Here is a 24,089-nt window from a genome sequence, read left to right as displayed (position 1 = left end):
TTGCCAAAAAAAATAGTATTAGTTTTTCAACGGCAATAACTAATATAAGGGATCAATTGACGATTTATCCATGTTAACTTATTTGTAGATCATATTTTGTTGAACATTTTTACTATCAAACAATGGTCTCTTTAACCATAGTTTTCTTTAAAAAAATGCAAAAAAGATAAAAGTCATCAATTTAAGGCAATAACTCAGGGGGCATTTGAAAATTTCCGTCAAGTTGACTTATTTGTAGATAATTATCATCGATCTTATAGTTCAGGTCATTTTTACTTTTCAAAAACTTCTCTCTATCTGTTAAATTTTTCAAGTAAAAATACCTTAAACTGCAAAATTTGGAAAAATTTCATATTTCAAGGGGAATAACTCCAAATTAGCGCTGATCTTTTTTACCCATGTCAAATTTGCTCTAACTTCTTTAGGTTTTAAGATATATGCCAAAAACTTGGAAATTTTCTAAAAATTGACATTTCAGAGGCAATTACTCCAAAATCGGTTGTCTGATTTGTCTGAAAATTCAGCAGAAAATACACCCTAACCTGTTACTAATCATTTTTCAGATGTGCCCTAACTGCTTCAGTTTTTTTTTTTTGCATTTTTTTCCTTATGTTCTACGTCAAACATAGACGGACGGACGACGGTCGCAAAGGGACGACAAAAGCGTACATGGCCTTTCAGGAGAAAAAAATACAGTATTACCAGCTTAGTTAAAAGGTTGTGTTTTGATTTCAGGGATTATAACAACATATGACGAAAGACAAGATCAACAGTAAGATCACAAATATTAAAGGAACCAACCATATCCAATACGGTCTGTTAATCAGTTTAAAACCAAAAACTTAACTTTATTTCAAATAGGTTTCGGTGTTCCTTTTTTGATAAAATAGTGGCGGCAATAAAGCAATACAACTGTATTTGTTCTCCCTAATTTGTTTTAATTTTTAAGTAACAACTGGTAGCTGTTCAACCATGATAATAAAACTAAAAGACATCACTTAATTCCGTCGCAAGCAACCTTTAAATGATGGCATCAGAATTAGGAAAAAGACATCATTCAGCACTATATAAAATACAAAATAAAAATAAAAAAAACAATTGATGTAGTTTGAAATAGTCACAAGTTAAAAGATGAACAAACAAACCCTATCAAATATTCATAGACTTTTATAGCCATCAAAATTCGTTCATTCATTCCCAGAAACACATACAAATTAAAGGTAACAGTCCAGTCTTATTACTGTGTCTCGACTGTCTCGACTGTAAGTGTTGCTCTCCACCTATTGCGATTAATTTAAAATTCTGACCAAATTGCAATTTGTTTTATCAAACCAAGCTGTTCAACTGGTCAGAAAAGTGCAAGGTAATAAAATAAAGCATACTTACAATCCTTATGGACTTTAATTCCACTTTATTGTTTATTTATGAAATTGTTTTTTTTAGAATTTCTATGCATTCTTTTATTGTAAATGTCATTCAAAAGGTGATAGATAGTAATTTTTGAATTGCTAAAAAAAATTCCAACTTTAAGTTTTTGAATTATTTCTTCTAAAATCGTGTTTTCTATACATGCTGCAAATCTTTCTTTAAATTAATCTCTAAAATACTTAATGGAATGGACTTAAAGCTTAAATATGTTCTCTTGAAGTTTTAAAGGGAGATAAGATCAATACTTCAAATGATCAATGATTTTTTTATTATCTCCCATGGAAACTTATTAACAATGTATAGTAATTTCACAAATATTTTACTGAATATAACATGGTTTAATTCAAACTGATTACTTATTCTTATGAATTAAGATTTTTTAAAAGAAAAATTGTAGGAAAGCTTAGTTTGGACATTTTTATAGCAATCTGAAAATTACTACCCATCACCTTTGGAATGACAATTACAATAAAAGAATGTATAAAATTTCATATAAACATTTTCATAATATCAATGAAGTGGAAGTAAAGTCTAATGTGATTGTACGTAAGTTTTACATTATCACCTTGCACTCTCACCAATTGACTGTGGTTTTCTACAGCTGTATGTTCAAATTTCAGTCTGGTTGGTTTGATAAAAAAAATTGCAATTTGGTCAGAATTTTGATTAAACTGCAATAGGTGGAGAGCAACACTTGCAGTCAAGTCACAGTAAGATTGTAATATTAATGAATACGAATTTCACCTGAGCCGTTCTCTTATGTCGTTTTTTACGAATTATGGTCATTGATTTCATTTCTCGATGGCATATTTTTTCGCATGTTTTCAACCTGCACTTGTTGTTCTCGAAGCTTGTCTCTGAGTTTACGGATTCTTTCACTTGTCTCACTTTCGGAAGCGGGTACATGAACGCCCACTTCGGGTACTAATACCTTCGTTTTACTAGACTGTCTTTTTGATTGAGCACTTTGTGTTTCGTCATCACTCTCCGTTTCACTGCCATCATCAGGAACTCCTTTGAAAGATGATGCTGCCTTTTCATAATCCTTGATATTATTCGGTTCATTCTTTATAGCAGGTATTGCTGGTTTAGAAACTGTACTAGCCGGTTCGGTCTTTATAGTTATTCCTGATGACGTAGATATACTGGTTCTAGCGTCTTTTAAAACAGAAGTAACCACCGGAGTCTGACCTTTTGTTGCCTGAGAAGTGTTTGTAATAATGTATGTTGGAAATGGCTGTCCACTGTTTGGGGCAGTACTTCTACCAAACGGATATAATATTGTCTGGCCTACTGGACCAACTGTTGTTACTTTGTTTGATAATAAAGGAGTCGTTACGGATCTTAAGATTTGATTCGGCAAAATCGTTGGTCTTGCAGATGACTCTAAGACATTGGCAAGAAGTGGCATTCTTTGTGTACCTTGTATAACCTGTGATGATGAAACGGAAGTCTGATTTTGAATCAACACTTTATTCATAACTGGCTGCGTTTGAACGTTTTTATCCTGTGCTGAAGTAATCAAAACAGAGTTCGAAGTTTGTATTGATCGTGGTTGAGAAATAATGTTGTCTTGTTTTGTTCCTGCGATATTCATCATAAAGGTTTTTGGAGTGTGAGATGCAGAAACTGTTTGTTTATTTAGAGCAATTGAAGAACCAGGTCGAGTTGCAGCAATGTCCATTACAAATGCTTTAGGTACAACACTTTCTCCGTTAGTAGGAATCAAAACTACTTTATCGCCTACAATAAGCTGAAAAAATTTCTTCGTATTTTCCATTTTTGCAAGTTCTCCTATTGCAGATGTTAATTTTGTATTAGTTGAGCTTGCCTGCTGCGTTGTCTTTGGTATCTGTAAAGCAGTCCCTAAAGACGGATTCGCTTTACTACATATTCCCTGTGTGTTCCCAGTGTTCTTGTCTGCAAACTGATTAGCAGTTTGTATTATATAAGACATCGTATCTGACGATACTGTCGAGTGTTTATTGTTTGGTAACATTGTCACATGAACTTTATTACTGTCATGATCAATGGTGCTATTTTGTTCCTCAAGTTTGTTATGCGATGTTGAGTTATCTGACTGCTTGTTATTCGGTAACGATTTATAAGGAGCTTTAAGAGATCCAGTAAGGAAGTCCTTTTCAAACTGTTGATTTGGTTTCCGCATTCGCCCTGTTAAACTACAAGGAATTCTGTTATCAGCTGATGGGCTGTGATCTTGACTGCTTCGTTCATTTCTAACGATTTGATAAAGCTTTGATGGTTTCTTCAGATTACTTTGGTCGTCAGATGTTTTAAGAATTAAAGAAGGGCTATCACTTGAAGCTGTTTCATAAGGCTTCAGTTGTGGTGGTAAACCATCCGGGCTACTAGGAGTTGACATAGATGAATGAATATTTGATATATGTCCGTCATATGGTTCTAAATGAGGCGGAGAGGGATCAGCCAAGGTAATTTTCTTTTTACTCTTAGGCTTTGGTTTGGATTTTCTACTCTTCTTAGAATTTTCTCTGTCAATTTGTTCTTGAGTTCGAAGCTTCTTTTTAGTTCGAGCGGTCTGTGGGCGGCTGCGTTTTTTCACTTCAGATTCAGATAAAGTATGAGAAATTTTCGATTTCCAATCTACTAGCACTGATGTGTCGTTTATATTAACTTTCAATGTTGGTGGCAAAATGCTAACCATCTTGATGTCCTCTTTACCGGATTTTTCTACTACATCTGGAATACATTTCTCGGCGACCGACATTACTAGGTCACGGTCGATCTGACAAGTAACTGCATCGTGCTTTACAGTCTTCTTAGATATTGACTTTTGGAACTCACGTATTTCTGTCGCCTTAAACAAATAATCGGAAGACATTAGAGAATTAGGTTTTCGTTTCCTAGATGGACGCCTATCTGCTTGATTTGTTCGATCTGAACTATTCTCTTCGGTATTTGTTGACTGTCGTCCATTTTCGACAGCAGGTTCTTGTTTTACGATAGCATTGTTACAAGCTTCCGTAAGTTTGTTCCGAATATCTTTCTCAATAAAGTTTTTTACTTGCACTGAACACTTTTTTACAGGAACAGGACTGCTGCTTAGAAAGTTTTTAAGATATATATCATCGTCATGTGATTCTGGTTGTGTTTGTGAGCAGCATATAGAACGTTTGTCTAGTGTGTTGGCATCGTCGTTCTCTAATATTTTTTCTGAGTCATCAGCTAAAGAGAAAACTGCACCAATAACGAAACCTGAAGACAAATCATCTGTTTCACTAATGCAAGCCATTCAGCTGAAACGGGAAACCATAAGGCAATTCATTACGTTGAATATAGGCATGTACATTATTATAAAGGAAATAAATATCCCATCACAATTTATTAGCACAATTCGTTATTTTCAAAATCATAGTTATGTTAAGAATATAATAGACTGTTTACACAGAGATATGTTTCGCCTTTTTGTAATTTTGATAATGCAAATGTTGAAATTAAAATAGCAATACTTTAACATGTAAGTTGTCCAAATATTCAAAGTCAATGAACCATGACTGACGGTATGTGGCTAAAAATCTCCATGGAAATAAGATGTGCCAATGCTAATACAACTGCATACCAAATACCATTGACTTATCATAAGTCGGTCCCTTTAAACAAACCTAAACACAAACAAACATTAACTTGTAAACTGTGTAAAAGTTTCAAAGTCAATGAACCATGATGAGGGGGTGGGGCTATATAACCTCCATGGAAACGAGACTTGCAAATGCATACTAAATATCATTGACTTAACATTAGCGGTTCATCTCAAACTGATCTAATCACAAACTAATACATGTAAACTAAGCAAAACTTTCAGTCAATAGACCATGATTGAGGGGGCGGGGCCAAATATTCTCCATGGAAATGAGATGTGCTACTGCTTATACAACTGCATACCAGTTAACATTGGCCCATCACTAATGGTTCCCCTCAAGATATGTTCATAATCTCAATACAAATTTCCAATGCAGTTTACAACCATAGTTACCCATTTAAATACATCATAAAAGTCATAAAATAGATAATGACATACATAATCATGGCTAAAATTAATATATTAAATATTCCTTAATCAGCATTTTTAAATAGTAACTTCTAAAAATAAATTGACAGCTAATCACCTCAAGACAATACAACATTTCTTTATACATAATTTAAAGGCAGTTTAAGGGAGGTAATCCAAACTTAACATTGTACTTTTTTTAAATTGTCCATTAACCAGGAAACCCTTGTTTTTCCCCTTTTGCCCCTAATTCCTAAACGGTTTGAGCCATAACCCCCTAAAGCCAATCCTAACCATCCCTTTGTGGTATGGAAAAGTGTGGTATAATTTCAGAGAGATCCATACACCGTTCCACAAGTTATTGTCTGGAAACTAGAAAAATGCTTATTTGGGCCCCTTTTTGGCCCCTAATTCCTAAACTGTTAGGACTACAACCCCCAAAATCAATCCCAACCTTCCTTTTGTGGTTATAAACCTTGTGTTTAAATTTCATAGATTTCTATTTACATTTACTAAAGTTATTGTCCGGAAACCAAACGTCTTCGGACGACGCTGACGACGACGACGCCGCCTCCGACGACGACGTGGTACCAATATACGACCGCAAAATTTTTGGCGGTCGTATAAAAACGAGCAATTTCAGCTTCCAATAAGGGATATTTTCTTCGCTCGAGAAATACTAATTTAAACCAAAGTAATAGAATTTCAGAAGTGCTGAAACATTTCGGGCTATTTTTTGTTGGGTTTTTTTGTGTGTTTTCAGAGACACTGGCTTTGTCATGGCAGCCCCTTTTTAATTGTGGAGGAGGCTGGAGTATCAGAAGAGAACCACCAACATTTAACATAAAAACTGTTTTCTTCCTTTTTTTTTTTCTCTCGTTTAACACTCAATCGAATATAACAATATCTTGCAACTATTGTTGCGTATTTGTTAAAATAAATTAATGTTATTATACAAATCTTATGTTGAAAATATTTTAATATACATTTAACAAATATTTTTTTTCGAATTCTTGATTAAACACACTTGTATTTCAGTGTTGTGGCTTGTTCGTACTAAGATCACAAGAGTAACATAGTAGAAAATTCACCTTAACGGGTAAGTTATGGGTAAAATTATGATCGAATGCAAGCTTCAATATCCTATTTAGTGCCAAAATACACACAATAAACCAAAGTTACGCTGTTATTTGTGTATGAATAAAACAACTATTCGAACGAAATAATGAATAAGTACGATCATTTATGCTTTGAATTAGCGTTTGTCTAATTAAATGTTCAATATCTAAAAGGATAAAGGGGAGTGTCAACGTTATGTATTTTGAGTGTACCCCAGATTTGGGGTGAAAGGGAATATATATACCAAACAATGCGGATGCAAACAACAGAAAGCTAAGACTTGTAATTGCAGAGAAAAAATACCAAAATGCCTTGTATATATATGCACCAATGTAAAGAATATATGTGTATTCGGCACAAAAAGGATTGGTGTGACGGATCTGAAAATCTATAGCTTTTAAATATGAAGATTGGTACCACATATCAAGAAATTGCTGGGGAAAAAGCGTCAGAAATGTGTTACGGACAGACGCACGGACGGACGGTCGGATAGAGGTAAACCAGTATACTCCCTTCTTCTTTTCTATTGGAGCGCGTGTATAAAAAATGGTAGAGACTTTAAAAGAGCAAAAGCAAAGTATCAATAACAAAAACAGTGCAGTGCAACGCCAAACTTACATTTTAGTTTGTTGCATATGCAAATTGTAAATAAGATACCAAAAACATCATGAACTTTGAAGGGCAATTCAACTTCCTTTGATTAGAACTCGGTACTGATTTTTCAACGATTTTGAATTATAACATGTAGCAGTAAATATTTTGATAAAGTAAGAAAAATAATATATATTCAGGCAACCAGTCTATTTCTTATGTTGTATCGTGTTCATCTTGAATCTGTTCGTAATCATTTAAGGTTCGATATAAATGTAAGGCAAAAAGCTAGTGCGTACAAGTGTTTCTTAAATAGCTTCATCAGGTACGATTGAGACAGTAAGTTAAAGAAGTCAAAACAATAAAATATATATTTCGATATAAATGTAAGACAAAAAGCCAGTGCGTACAATTGTTTCTTAAATAGCTTCAACAGGTACGCTTAAGACAGTAAGTTTAAGAAGCCAAAACAATAAAATGTTGCAAGCTTCTTAACCAAAAACGATATTAACAGAACAACCAATTCCCTCTAAGCTCAATTATACAGGGGAGTTATAATTTGTTTTAATGGTAAAATGTAAAACTATATGCATTCGTCAGTGCAATAAACTATATCTACGGCCATTTATGATTTAAATAAGTACATACAATCCTTTTTGCGGAATCAATATATCAACTCACAACGCCGTACACGAATAAAATAGGATACGAAAACCGCAAAGCATTAGAAACTGAAGGATTTAGGCGACGATCCGATTGTAGTGATTGATTGTTGACTGTTTAAACCGTTGATCTAATATTTAGGAGAAAGTCGTGTGTGAATCAACCTCTTAATCGGGAAACCTATTTGCAATAAGTGCCAAAAATACAAGTTTTTAATCAATGGTTTTGGTAATCTTTGGATTCGGACCTGAATTGTCTCACCCTGTCACACGTCAATTCGTTCCAAATGCACTGCGAAATTAAGTAAAAAGACAAACAATATTATTGTACATTGAGGCCGAACTTATAACTTCGTGAGTTACTGGCATTTAAATGAAATATTCAACGGTTTAATTCTACATCGAGTTTCGAAAGAATGCAAATCAACATGCAATAACATTATAATTCTGGAGACAAATAAGTTTGCCAGTAGGAACCGTAGCTTCAGTTATATTTCAGTAGTATAATGATTGAGTGTTGTTTGCTGAACGTCCAGCTTCAAATATATCACGCATATTTGGTAAGACACTACAGGTATGTAATGGAACTAAATTCCCCTTTTAAGTATAACTTGTTTTTCTGTTTAGATTTGTTAAGTTTTAAATGGTATTCTCTGGGCTTTTAAACTTTTATTCTGATATTTCTTTCAGTTTTCTTCAGCAACATCATATAAAGATATGATATCTATTTCTGTACACATGATACGTGATTTTAGATTAGTGTGCGCTCGAGACCAAATGTGTTGGTAAACATGGTAAACAAGATCAATACCGTGTCTACGTCACACGTTGCTATTTCAAAAAACAGCTATCAGCGACACAAATATTGGAAAACTTTTAATTGAAAGCTTTTCGACAATTTCCAATGTGCAATTCATATTTTACCAGTCACAATGAATACATATGGTAGTAAAGAAACAATTCGACTTATCTGTCAAAAATAGGATGTGCACAATATCAATTAGTGTTCAAAATAAAATAAAAAACGTTTCAGGAAATTGTTTGAGTAACGCTTGACACACACTACATATCATCTTTATAATAGTATTCAATGACAAAATTTACTTAGTTCCACACATGGGAAACCTGAGAAATAGTTAAAACCTGCCAAAAAAGGATGTGCATATCTTCAATATGTTTGCAATCCCTGTGGAAACCGTTGAATAATGTTGAAGGAAAATTGTTCCAGATACGCATGACACAAAAATGTACCCTATATATATGATGAATGGCTGTTTAATGTCCAGTGGCAAATTAAATGAATATTCAGGACGAGAACATGAAAATATGGTATATAAACTCTGATTTGTAGACCTTTGTAGACCGACACGCTGAGCTGGATTTTTAACGTGCTATTTTACAAGGTAACAGTCCGCGGGAAGACATGTCACCTTACCCGGACACTTTATTACGACTCCAAGTCGACCAATCTTTGCTCATACATCTTAATGCCGCGTGCTTAGAGGAGAAGCAGCCAATACCAATTTTCAAGTCTTTGGTTTGACCCGGTCGGGGCTCGAACCCACGACCTCTCCACTCGAGGCGAGCAGGCTACCCCGATACCACCGAGGCGGAGTCCCCATAATGACGACCTTTTCGAAATTTTAAGAACAGAAATAAAAGTAAATGTAAATGGCTAGAGTCATGCATGCTATTTAATCCTAATTTTAATTTCACAGAAATAAGAGATTGCCAAAAAATACTGTAATTCAGACCAAAGTCAGAAATATATATATACACACATTGTATAGAATGTGAGTTGGTACCCAGAGTATCTGTAAAATAAAATTTAAAAACCATTAAAATCTTTTTACAAAACCTAGCTTTACATAAGCAAAACAAAGAGCATTCAAATATAAGAGGGTATAGACGACATAGACACTGCTTATTAAAATTATTCCAATTTTCTACTATTTAGTTCTTTCCACATACAAAACTAGAGGCTCGCATAGGTCAATGTGCATCTTCAACAATGAACATCCTCCAACATTGTATTCTAGAACATGCTTCATGACTAAAATCTCTTGTTTTTTTTTATCTTGTATTGCTTATCATTGTTTTCTTTTTAAAGTTTCTTCAAAATTTTTGCTCAAAACACAAAATTGAGTTAATTTTTTCAGATTTTGTTTTGCTGATCATGTTTGTCTTTTAAAGATTCTATTTATGTATAACCGTTTTAAGATAATTGTCAAAACCGCTAGACAAAATGATTAAAATCATCATTAAAGGGCATACCACCTATAATGAGTTGATTTACTATTCCGGCCATGTTAGATCATGTCTTGGTGATCATATTTGCAATTTAAAAATCCTATCTGTCTATTATACTTTTTAACATAATAGAGACAACGCAAAACATTGTTAAAAATCGTCATTTAAGGACAGTTACTCCTGTAAGGAGTCAACTGACAATTTAAGCCATTAATTGTAGATCTTGTCTTAATAGTCGTTTTTGCTTCTAAAGGTTTTTTGTATCTTTAATGGTTTTCAATGTAATAGGTAAACTCAAATAGAAAAAATGGTAAAATTCGTCATTTAAGGACAATAACTCCTATAAGAAGTCGCCTGACAGTTTTAATTTAAACATACAGTAGGTAGATCTCAAAATTCTGAACATTTCTGCCCTAGTCAGATTTTTCTATACATAGTGGTTTTCAGAATAATAGACAAAATTGCATTTTACCCAATGTTCTATTTTTATCCATGTCAGCCATGTTGGTTGGCAGGCGGGATCATCGGACATACTTTTTAAACAAAATACCACAATGATCATTGAGGTTAAATTTGGTTCCAAATAACCCTGTAGTTTAAGTGGAGAAGATTTTTGTAAAAGTTAACGGACGACGACGACAGACAACGGACGCCAAGTGGTGGGAAAAGCTCACACTAGTTCTTTGGACCAGAGTAGCTAATATAAAAATAAACTAAAGGCTCTAAAAAACCTGTGTCGCTCACCTGCATCTTCAACAATGGCCGCTTTTTAGTAAAAATCATCATTAAAGGGGAAAAACTCTATCATGAGTTAACTGACAATTTCAGTCCAGTTGACATATTTGTCGATCTTATCTTGGTGATAGTTTTTCCTTTTAAAGTTTCTATTTGTCTATTATTGTTTTCAAGATAATAAGCCGTCTGTTCATATGCATCACTTTACTTTTTTCTTAGAATGTTTGTTTGCAAAGTGTTTATGTATTGAAAAATAAGGAGATATGATAGTATTGCCAATGAGACAACTATCCACCGAAGATCGAACAACTACATATTACCTCACGGCTTTCAACAATGACCAACTCTCATACCGTATAATAAGGTATAAAAGGCCTTTCAAGTTTAGTGCATGTTATTCATTCAGACTTTGATACATAATAAATTGTTTGTAACGAGTAAAGAAGATGTTACACTTAGACAATCAAAAACCATAGTTGGAAAAATGACGGACATCACGGCCAAAAGAAAAACTTAAGTTTAAAAAATATGGCACAGATAAAGTTTAAGCAAGAAGGATCCAACCAAATAACAGGGTAGCTGATTCCATAGGCGGATCCAGGGGGGCCCTGGGGGGTCCGGCCCCCCCTTTCGTGGGAAAAATTTGGTTGATTATATAGGGAATCACTAAAGCATGACTGGAGCGGGCCCCCCTTAGGTCAGTCAGCGCCACCCCCCCCCCCCCCCCCCCTTTATGAAAATTTCTGGATCCGCCACTGATCAGGTGCTCATGCAAGGTCAACAATTCCTGTTCCACTAGATTAATGCATTGGTTGCTGCTGTTTTTAAACGTCCTGTTGAAAATATGCTATACTTATTTAGGATGAGAACAAATGTATAGCTAATCCAAAATGCAGGTTCTGCAAAGAAGGTCAACAGAAAGGAAGTACGAGAATTTCGACGACCCTTCGAATGTCACTGGAAAATATGAGTATATGTTAGATGTGGAGAAAATTTTGCCGTGCAACAGGTCGCCTATGGAGCCCTCGGGGAGTTGATGCTCTGTTGCACTAGAACCGTCACGTTACTCTTGATAGGATAAATGCCCAAATTAGCGGATTGGTACATGTATCTTGTCTTACCATAAGCTTAATACATGATCGAATGTGAAAATTTGAAATGAAAAAAGTTTTCTCAGGAAAAAAATTAATGATTCAGCACAAACACTGATAAAATAAAAACGCACCAAATATATACATTTAACTATATTACATTAAAGTTGCATACGTTTCCGGAATTTTGATTGTATATTGCATTATAGTTTTTATTTCAGTATAAAATGCATTATATATCACTTCACGTGCTAGAACGTCGTCTGTGACAACGTTAAAACAATACATATCAGAACTAACGAAGCCCTATACGAGTCTATTGGTGGCAATAAATTCTTTCTGAAAAATACGTTTACTCTAGTTCATACACTTTATATTTATTCCATCATAAAGGTAAAGGCTTCGCATCTGAGTGAAAGTCACATTGTACCAAAGTCGAAATATTATCGGACTGCTATCACATACTGCCCATGGATCTGTTTTTCACCAAGTCCTACTTTCGATCCTCCCCTACTTCCATTTTCAGAAATTGAATTTCAATAATAACTCATAGGGAACAGGAAATGAATATGCATAAAAAATACAGTTTGTGTCATGCCTTCCTACCTACCCTAAGATTTCATGTCTAACCTTACACATTTATGGACATTCAGCACCGTTAAAGTTCTGATATTCTTTTATCCAGAACATGTTCCTATATCAATATATAGTGTTTTTAAAATAAAATTTCTTAAATAAAATCATTTCACCTTCATACCCTTTTTTTCCAGACATGAGACATGAAATAAGCATGTATGTTTTTTGCGTATTACCCTTTTTGAAACGTGTCATCGGTAATATTGTTTACTTTGTTACGAAACTTAACTGTAAACCGTCGTTGTCATTGCTTGCGTTTTTTTTTTATCATTACTATTATTGTTTGGCAATGGTGTTGTCTGTCACTATTTAATGAATACTTCGTAGCCTCAAACATCTTTTGAATATACATGTAGATTCTTACCCTTTCTAACTGAATTATAAATATAAATGTGATATTCAGCCGTGTTGTTTTTTTACATATAACAACTCTCTGTCTTTGATACTTTAAAGGATGCTTGGTATTCAGTTTTGATAAAACCTGTAAAATAAAAAAAATACTGGACATGAGTTCACAATAAGGCCAGTTACGTCAAGCAACCCCGGCGTATAAAATATAAAAATAGATTTTTAATTATAGATGAAACAAAATCAGAGTTTCATGGAACTTTGCAAAAGTATATGTGTGTACTGTAGCGATAAAGTATTTTTAGCAATTCGTTCCATTATAGTCAAAATATGTCAAATGCTATTCGATTTTGAAACAATGCGTTTCTTACATAATGATAATATCGCAAATCAATCAAATCATTTTTATTACATTCTGAAAATGCAACATTTTTTCATCACTGTTCCGAAAGCTTAATGAGAACATACGTATGGCTTAACTGTAGTTCTAGTTTATGAGCTGATTTTAATGGGCATCAGTCAAAATTCATCGCCTTCTAAAATAGGTACCTTAAGTTCTAAAATTTGTAATCACTGAAAACAATAAGACTTGCACAATTTCTACAAAATAAAGCATACACCTGACTTGCAAAATCCACAAAAGCATTTATAAACACGAATTCACTAGTATCTTACATGTACGACACTGTGTATCTTATAAAAATGTATTATAATTATCTTGAGTCTCGTTTCACGATAGACTTACAGTCACAGATCCGATGCTCAATTTTTAGAAAATTCGGTATACATACTTTTAGCCTGTAGTATAAATTCGTTGTTACAGTTACAAGACTGGGTTTGTGGGCCTGTATAGCCAAGCGAGAAGACTTAATAAAATATCCATATGAATTACAATTTTCTACATGTGCATACCAACACAAAAAAAAAAAAACATAAGCAGACAGCATAAACATATTCTCCATAGTGAATATACGTTTTGTCTTATTTAATTTTAGGGATGGACAACGTCACTTTCAAATAAACAATGGACGGACTTAACATTCTCTGGACAATTATTTTAATGTTAGAAAAAATATTTACATCTGTATCAATACACATCTCATAAAAGGTTCTCATAAACGTGAAATAATGAAAAAGAAGGGATGTGGTGTATAATTTCATGATGAAGATTTCTGTTCTGCTCTTGATTTGTGTGACAAAATGAAACGTCACCGTCTTTTATCTATATTTCTATTCTTTTATAATCAACATGAATTTAAGTCAGAATTAGTATTAAGGAACAATAGAAAGTAATATAATTTACACGGAAAGTTTGCTCTAACAACTATATAAAAATAATATCTGGTGGTGATTACAAAACACGAAATACTTGAATTAACTGTTTCCTTTTATTGAAACAAAAAAGTTTTAAGTGTTTATGGGATAAGTAGTTCATTTAATTTATCTGTTTATCATTAAGTTCTCATTTTTATTTATTCAGTGACAAAAAAGTATTCGTTTTTCTTTAAAAGTAAAAAAAATATATAACGTTTTTCTACCTGCAGATTTGTTCAGAAGATGATAAGTAACAATTCAGGATTTTATTTTCTTGTTATATTGTTTTTGTTTCATCTTATGTATCATACTTTAATGTTTACCAACAACATATATATATACATTTTAAAAATACATTTATTACTTTAGACGGGCATAAAATTAACACTATGAAATCGTTATCATACATTGATATATAAAATAATACGTATTTCATTATTACTATTATAACTTGTTTACGCTTTAATAAAAGAAGAAAATATGACTTTCATATCTACCTGTAGACATTGGTATAAGTATTTCAACAGAGGTCTCGTAACCTCCAAATATCGTGTAACAGTGTGAAATCATTTTCAATAACAACTTGGACATAGAGCCGGAAAGATTTACTAATTTACACCGTTTTGTTTTCTTTTTTTAACATAACCATGCTATAAATAATTTGCTAATAAAAACAATAATTTATAACTAACAAATACAATGCTGCTAGTACCTTTTTGAAAAAAGTATTTGTTTATTTTTTTAAACAATGGATTTCTTCAAACAATAAATCATATTCAACATTAAGTAAATACGAACAAGCCACAATATTGCCGATCGTCTTAATCGTCAGAAGTTTAGTGACCTTACTAGAACAAAATGGCGGACTTTTGTTTACACTTACCTGAACACGTTTAGCACACTATATGTTCACAAATTTAATACTAGGTGTCGGGACATAACATTAAAACATGACAATAAAAATTTATTGGATATGAAAATACAAATAATAAATATATATTATAAATATATATTAAGTTAATATGATGACAATGAATTTGGTAAGACATAATTTTAAAGGAAATATTTAATAAAAAAAAAAAAAGACCCGCTGAGATTAGAAAAATTCTTCAATCATTCTTTAACAGACGACTTGCTTTTTTCACGCTGTCATTTACAAAATGTAAATACTTTACGTTGTGATAGTCTCCTCGTTTCGTGTTCGTCCACCACAATATAGATATACAGTAGTACTGTTCTATCAGATTCGTACTCTTTCAGTCATTTTATCAAAACAATTTTCAAAATGGCGGATTTGTAGTTTCCGGTATTATCCCCGGAAGCCCTGTTATTGCCTGTATCATCTTTTTGTTACGTAAATAATTCATACCTGCTCATACCTACTCAGTTTTTATCTTTATTAAGCAAAAGTAATGTTTTCTTTAGTAATAAAATAAATACATCTGAATTTTTGTCAATTTTAACTAAACTGCTACAATTGATAGTTCGTACACTGTATGAATTAATTAATGATGTAGACATTACAAGTATATAATTCTAAAACGAGTACTCATGAAATGAATAACACTTATGAAAAAAGAAACACAACAACAATAAAGCCAAAAAACGATGATTCCATATTTTACAATTTTGTTTGCGTGTGTTCTGGACTCCTTAACTGTTTGGATACATAGAAGGATTTTTTTCGCAGCATAGTAGTATCTTCCCCTGTGCGTTTGCAGCATACAGAGTTCGAGGGGGATAAATAAAACACCACCGTGAACCGTAAACTCAAATAAAATGCTTTCTTTTTCTCCCAATTCTCTTATAATTATTTATTAATTGATCCTGCTAATGTATTTTTGAAATAAGAATATGTTATGATTAAACGACGAATGGATGAACAACAGCACGGTCTTCAAAACATTTCACAGAAAATCTAATTATGCAACAAGAATCTCACTATAAGGACCGTGAGTGAACTCACATATTTCGGAAGGGTAGGCGGTTCTTCCTGTTTAACAAATGGCACACTGGAGTCGTGCTAGCTACTGCAAGTCAAAAACATTTCGTGACAGGTAATATCGCGATTTCACAAACAAGGAAATGTGGACGAGATTGTGGCCGCATCAAACGACTTGCTATATTTGTAAAGCTTTAATTTATGCATTAATAACTGGTATACAAATATGATAATAAACCCATTCTGAGGGTCTGGATGGGGTTTACAGAATACAGAATAATGGGCAAAATGTGCAGAATAAAGGGGTAAACAAATTTAGAATAGAGAAAAATAAGCAAAAAAAAATAAAGAATAGAGAATAATGGGGTGCTGAAATATAAAGAATAGAGAATAACAGGCAAAAATTATAAAGAATAGAGAAAAATTGCATAAAAAAAATTAAAAATACAGAAATGAAGGACCCCATCCACATCCTCTATTATGTGTGATTATCGAAATCATCAACGTGAACTTTTAAATAAATGAAATTAATCGTCATTGACTTTGTTGAGTGTTCAATTTCTTGTACTTGATTAATGGCACACTTTGTTACGTGCTGCTGTTCTTATAAAGGAGAAAGGCACACACCTAATTTGTCAATTGTCACTTTCTTTTCTTTCTTTATTTGTATTTCATGCCCCGACTACGATAGTAAAGGGACATCATGTTATTCTATCTGTCCGTCCGTACTTTTGTTCGTCTGTTCGTCCGCCATGCCCAGATCAGGTTAATGTGTTGGTGTGAGGTAAGTTTACCACATCAATTTGAAGCTAAGTACACAAGTCATGTTCAGTATGGTGTGAACTTAAAAAAAACAAAGGTTTTGACACAGAGTTTGTGGTTCACTAAACATTGAAACTTTATCGTGCGAGCGGGACATGGTGTCCTATGGACACATAATTCTTGTTTTTATTTTTTATTTGCACTGCATGTTTAGCGATTTTGATTTCGAAAACAAGTATACAACAAGTAAATGAAAATCAACAGGAATCTAGAGCGAACGTAAAGATGAAAAGAAATCCATAAAAATGAGATAGGAATGATCACACGAAAACCATTGAAGAGCGTCTTACCGTTCTCGTTTCAAAGTTTTGTTTGAGTTGTATGTTTCTCGAACGTTTACTTCTGTCTTCAGACTTCCTGAAATAACTGGAAAGGTTGTTGAAATTGTATAAGCTGTGACACGAAAAGGTCTTGTGCAGTAATGAGAATACTGAAGAAAGGGTAGAGGTATGACCAATCCCTTGTATTTATTTCACTGGCATGGATATTAAAAAAAGACGTGTTTGAGCTTTTACTTAAACAATATCACAGTTTCGTGTGTGTTCTTTAACGTACACCAACAGTATACGCCACATTACGTTCTGACCATTTCATCAAACAAATTTAAAAGTCTGAAACTAACGATTTGTAACTTAAACAGCTGTTTAATCAATTGGTCAAATGTTTTCTAAAAATATCTCTGTTTCCTAATTAAACAATTTACACGGGCTTGAAACAATTCCTATCTATTAAAAAAACTCCTCCAAACGAGAAATTGGTAGCATCAGTAAAAAGTAAATAACAAAAATACCGAACTCCAAGGAAAATTCAAAACGGAAAGTCCCTTATCAAGTGGCAAAATCAAAAGCTCAAACACATCAAACGAATGGAAAACAACTGTCATAAACCTGACTTGGTACAGGCATTTCAAATACTTACGACTGGCTCAAAACTGAGTAATATTCTTAGATTTTTGCAATTTTATCTAACAACAAATAGGAATTAAAGACGTTTCTAATCAAAACAAAACTTCTATGTGGAAATTGCCTACCTTTTGAACTCAATTATAAGGCATAAATAAAGCGGTTTGCTCTTTCTGGTATTACCTGCATTCCAAATATTTTTGGAAGATAGTAAAAAGTAAAATAACAAAAATACCGAAAATTAAAAACGGAAAGTCCTTTATCAAATGGCAAAATAAAAAGCTCAAACACACCAAACGAATGGAAAACAACTGCCATATTCCAGACTTGATACAGACATTTCCTTATGTAGAAAATGGTGCATTATACCTAGTTTTATAGCTAGCTAAACCTCTCACCTGTATGACAGTCGCATAGAATATTGGCTTTACCTTCCCGTACTAAATGGGAAAGAAATTTAAATATGCAAATTAAAGATTGGAATACTATTTACCCTTAGGTTATGCCTTTTATAACAACCAGAAATTCGTTTTTACAAAACTTCCATTTTAAGATTGTTCATATATAGGATTCTACTAAGTAATTAATTTTTATTTAATGCAAATTAAAAGAAATTGAACTATGTTCTATTTGTTTAGAAATCAGAGAAAACTTAGTTCACACTTCTTGGGAATGTAATGTTATAAACAATTTTTGGCTATCCATGATAGACTGGATGAGAAATCTTTACATTTTCTTGCCTTTTAGCGCCAAAGAAGTTGTTTTTGGTGTGTCTGAGGTTTTTGTTAATAGTAAAACAGCAAATAATATTGTGTCGCTGTTTAAATACTATATATACAAATGTAGATGTAAGAACCTATTGCCCATAAAATATGATGGGATAGAATATCTAAAATATTGAAAAAGTGAAGAAAAATACTCTGAATGTTTCTTAACCCCTGCGCAAAAAGTTAAAAATTAATCAGATGTGTCAATTGTTAGAAGCAACCTTTAAGTAACCAAATCAATTGTAATATCTTTTCTTATAGCCTTATAACTTGATTACGTTTACAAGTGATTCGTTATTTTTATACATTGGGCATTTAACTATATATTATGTTATTTCGCATGTTTCATTTTGAAATATAAAGAAATTACCAACAACTTATGTGCTTTGGAGTTTCAACAGTTTTTACCCCACAAGTGTCACCCATCATCCATGCTTATATGACAACAAAACATAAATAGTTTACTGCAAGTGATCACCTTATTTCAACATGAATCAATGACAAAAAGGTGTAAATTTATAAATCAAAGTTTTTGAATAACATCCCCTCCCCCTACATAAAATAAAAATTATATTTTATCTGATTTATCTTTAATCCAGTCCGCTTTTCGAATTGTCTGTTTCAATTTTGTTTATTAAATTGAATTTAACTGACAAAAAGGTGTTCTGAATTTTAAATTAGCGTTTGTGCATGCATTGATCTATTCCAAAATTAGATATTCAATATATCTACTCAGTAGCTGTTGGAGGACGACCATTTGATATTGCATATCCTGGACTGGTAACAAATGAAAATTTATATTTTACCCCCAAAAATGCATGATATAAATGTGTACAAAAGTGACAAAAACGCCAAAAAAAATAGCGATACTCGCAAAAGGTGAAAATTAATATACCGCCTGAAAAAATCCTCCTGCATCCGCCTTCCCCTTCACCCAGAAAATTAAATGGTTGTCCTTTTAAGAAAGCTTAGATATTATGCCATTTTCAACATTAAAAATATCTTAATTGGTACAAATATACATGTACACCATCAATGCTCCTGAAGGGTAAACATATTCTGCTCCAGATCTGCTCCACATGTGGCATCCGTCGTGTTGCTCATGTAAATCTCAGACACAAATCCTGAACCATTTAAAATAATATTAGCGGTTTTCGTCTGAGTAACAACATTTGAAGAAATAACTGCCAACTGCAGGTTTGGATTTGTATTAGTATACCTAATAACATGTACAATGCAATGATAAATATTGAAAAATCTCCTGTCAGTTCTGGTGGTTCATTTTAAATCAAGTAGCGACCAAACCGATTCTTGTAATGTATCTTCCAAACCTTGATGCTTAAAGTGACGGGAAAAGGTTTCAAAATGAAATTTTCAGAAAGAAAGTCGAACCAGAAACAGAGCAAAAAAATAAAGTGTTTATATCTGATGAAAAAGCATGTTACATTTGCAGAGTAAAAAGTAAATTTCAATGGGCAACCAAGCGGCAACAACCAAACAAGCATTTGTATGTCGCTGCATAGCCTTCTGGTTCGAGTTTTTATAACAATACCAAACATTCCACATCAATTATTTCACATTCTTAGCTTAGCATCGGAGTCGCTGTACAAACGAATGATAATAAGGGAGCAACCACTTGATTCTCAGGGGAAGGGGGGGGGGGAGAGGAGGGGGGAATTAAAAAAAAATTGTTTTGAATATCAGATTACCAAAATAAATTGTGAATATCAAACGGGTAAAAAAAATTGTTACCTGACAGTGCTCAGATGTGCTGAAGAAATAAAAGACGACACCGATCACTAGCCTATAGGTACAGAATGAAAGATACAGTTAATTACATGCACATTTCGACGATTCGTGTTTCCTATGTATTATAATGCTTGAAGCCAAATGATTGGAAATCCAAAGAAGTCAAGTTTTAGAGCAGATAACAAAGCAAATGTCAGAAACATTAAAGCCAGTCTAATTGGAGACAGACAATATCAATATAAAAATAAGGAGATGTGGTATGATTGCCAATGAGACAACTATCCACCAGAGTTTAAATGAAGTGGATGTAAGCATTTATAGGCAACCGTACGGACTTCAACCATGAGAAAACCCATACCGTATAGTCGATTATAAAAGGCCCCGACATGAAAAATGTTTAACAATTTAAACGAGAAAACCATCGGCATAATTTATAACAAACAATTTACGAAAAACAAATATGACAGACATGAACCAACGACAACCACTTAACTACATGCTCCTGACTTGGGACAGGCACATAAAGAATGTGGCGGGGTTAAACATATTTGTGAGCGGTCAACCCTCCCTTTAACCTGGAACATTAGTTAACAGCACAACAGAAGAACAAACTCAAAAGATCAGTTCAAGGTACAAAAACAACTGGTACAAGGCACAAAAACAACTAACATAAAAACAATAGAAACAAAACACCGAAATAAGAGTATCAGCAGTTACTGAAATCTAGTTCAAAGCAAATTACAACTAATAAGTAAATCATGTTCTCCTAGACCAACTAAGAATGTTCGAGTGAAAGGCTGGGAGGGGATATAAACTTCATAAACACTGCTATACGAGGATGTGCCAAACATTTGTATATACTTTTCAGGGAAAATGAAGAAAAAACAATAGATTTTTTTGCAATTGTAAATATTAGAATATATTTATATTAGAGCAACATTATGCGTTTGTTATTGATGTGTATTGTTGAACCTTTTAGTTTTAATTATATTTATGCCCTTCGATTTGATTGCTTTTATTGTGTTTGCGACTATCAGGAGCTGACTGCCTGTTGGTGGGTAGTTCCTGCTCAGTTGAAGACCATGTGGTAAGCACTGGAAGTCTTTTTGTGCATTGCATTTGTGTGATTTGGTGATTTCTTCATACCATTGCCCTACATCCGTTCTTTTTCATATATCCAGTTTTATATGTATAACATCATCATTACTTTATATAGACACCTAGTCAACCAGATCTATCAAAAAACGACAGACAAATGTTAGCAAAAGCTCTCCTGGTCTTTTAAATAGCCAGGCGCGAATATAAATTGACTTGGCTTGGTATATAAATGTACATGTATCAAATAAAGTGTAAAAAAAAGATTTTTAATGTATGCTGAAAAAAATAATTGTGTGTGCGTGATTGGCCATGAATTAAAAAAAAAAGCTTTCTTTTTTGGGTAAAAAAATGATTGACTTGAAGTCACTGTGCTTGGGGTACAAATCTCTGCTCCCCCAGAGAATCAAATAGTTGGCATCTGTGCTCTCAAAACACAACATTTCATTAATCCTTTACTGTAGAAATATCCTCCCTGTATAAAGCGATATCGATATATGACATCCTAATTTTACCCGTGTCAACACTTATCATAGGAAGCGTAATGAGAAGATTTGCCTTACAAATAATAGTATGCTCAAACGAAAATTAAAATGACTAATTGTCAAACATGTCACATGAGTTACCTGTACTTCAAATATATCCTGAAGATTAAATGACCCCTTTTATATAATGTTTACCAATATTGTTTTGAATTTAAGTAGAAGTTAGTTCAGAGTCTTTTTACAACTTGAAGAACAATGCCACAGCAGAGATAGGAAACAACAAAATGGCGGACAATTATTTATATTACATTATCTCCCCTGAAAACTAGGGTGTAAATATGTGGTACTTTTGTTAAGATTAAACTACTTTAAAATCTCTATTAACTGCAAATCTATTTATGATAATGTGATTATCCATCTTATATTATAATTATCATACGTTATCCGCCTGGAATAATATTTTACATTTTAAGAAAAGTCATAATTATATCAGACAAAATTGTATGGTCCATTTTCGAGAACTTTCGTTTTCAGATCTATTTAAAGTGACAAACAGTTGACATACTTCATAAGCACAACAGGGATAATATAGACAGGCGTGAAAAGCGAGTTTGCAAAGATTTCAGTTGGTTGCAATTTATCAATTAAATAGTTGTTTATTATAACAGAAAATTGGATGAAAGTTATTACTTCCGGTTTGCCTTCAGCTTCGAAACTTCGAAAACTATAATACTCATACAAAGATATTTAATAATTGTAATACAGCGTTAAAAGTCGGAGATTAATTGATAGTTTGTTTACTTCGTAAAATTTCTTGTTGTAATCATAAACGGAAAATAAGTACATTTGTCGATTCATACAAAGAGCGCAATCGCTACAAAACTGCAGTTAATGCGGTGAATGATGTCAGAACACTTTTTCAACGCTTTTTGCATAGCTGTCATCATAGTTTTTGGATTCTGTTTATGACACCTCCTTTACACATTTGAAGTTTAGGAGTTAAATTGAGAGGTTACTGCTTCTAAATATATCATTTAATACTGAATTAATGTCCAGTCTTTTTTTTTTGGTTCCTGAAAAAGTACTTTAAAATCCCTTAAATTTGCCCAGAAGCAAATTTTCAATAAAATCGGACATATATGATCATAGAGTCGATACGTCAGGTTTTTCTGCATACAGTATCTGAAAGTCAATTTATAAATGCACCTAATAATTAAATTGATAATTTTCATCTTTGTTTAATATACTAGTATTCATGATAATTATTATTATAGAATTGTTATTTCTTTGCCATATTATGTTTGTTTTTGTTTTTGTCACAAACTAAATATGTTTGTATGACAAGAAAGATATTATTAAAAAAACATATTACTAAGTATACCCACTTCAAGCCTCTTTAACTTTATACATAAAGCTTACATCTTACACAAACAGTCACATCCCACTGGCCACATCATTAGGAGCGATCGTGCATCTTTAATCTATTTTCGTTTCTCTTATGTCTTTCAGAAACGAAAGCTTTTCTCTTTAGATATTGCACACTGGTGGGAGGGGGTCTACAAATTCGAGTAGACCCATAACAGCGGCATGCATATACCTTAATATGGGAAGAGACCTCCAGACCTCCCCCCTCCAAAAAAAAAAAAAAAAACTCCCGGTCCCCCTTATTTTTCCTTCAGAGACCAGTGCATGTGGTGATATTGCACTGACATTGAACATGCTGAAACGGTTTCTCCTTCTCCAAGACAATCTCAAATAAAAAAAAAACAACACAGCAGATTGTGGCTAATAAAAAATAAGAATGAAATGCAAAAAATAACTTTTGCATTATTAGTATTGAACTCATTTATTTATCTAAAACTGTGCATCTGAGAGAATTAGTATATATATGGTTTACTATTCTATCTATAGATTCCCCGGACGCCATTGACATTGTCAGCTGTTCTGTTATTGAACAGTTGAAGACACAAGCATTACCTAGATTACGTTTAAGCCAATATGGTTAATTATTTGATTATGCATAAATGAAATATTCCTCTTCAAAATCTTAGCAAATACTATTTGACAGTCTGTTCCATAGTTCTCAGTAGATCTCTCAAAGGAACGGGATGTAATAAATATACCCG

At 33.0% G+C, this 24,089-nt stretch overlaps 1 protein-coding gene across 5 annotated transcripts; it reads right to left on the bottom strand.

The window, feature by feature from the left end:
* Positions 1 to 917: 917 nt before the first annotated feature.
* LOC127729064 (uncharacterized) lies at positions 918 to 22,254 on the bottom strand. 5 transcript variants are annotated; one of them, XM_052236710.1, is made up of 3 exons: positions 22,159 to 22,254; positions 12,904 to 13,020; positions 918 to 4,703 (listed from the first exon to the last, which is right to left on the bottom strand). In XM_052236710.1, the coding sequence occupies exon 3, from the start codon at positions 4,697 to 4,699 to the stop codon at positions 2,198 to 2,200; it is 2,502 nt and encodes an 833-aa protein (XP_052092670.1). In that variant the 5' UTR covers positions 4,700 to 4,703; positions 12,904 to 13,020; positions 22,159 to 22,254; the 3' UTR covers positions 918 to 2,197. The 5 variants fall into 5 exon arrangements, with proteins under 5 accessions (XP_052092670.1, XP_052092667.1, XP_052092671.1 ...); XM_052236707.1 differs by having other exon boundaries at positions 22,105 to 22,248; XM_052236711.1 differs by lacking the exon at positions 22,159 to 22,254 and adding an exon at positions 17,256 to 17,313.
* Between the last annotated feature and the right edge of the window lie 1,835 nt (positions 22,255 to 24,089).

This window comes from Mytilus californianus, unplaced genomic scaffold, assembly GCF_021869535.1.
Source record: "Mytilus californianus isolate M0D057914Y unplaced genomic scaffold, xbMytCali1.0.p SCAF_2, whole genome shotgun sequence".
NCBI classification, from domain to species: Eukaryota; Metazoa; Mollusca; class Bivalvia; order Mytilida; family Mytilidae; genus Mytilus; species Mytilus californianus.
Note: the sequence above shows the minus strand (reverse complement) of the source record. Positions and strands in the feature narration are given on the sequence as shown.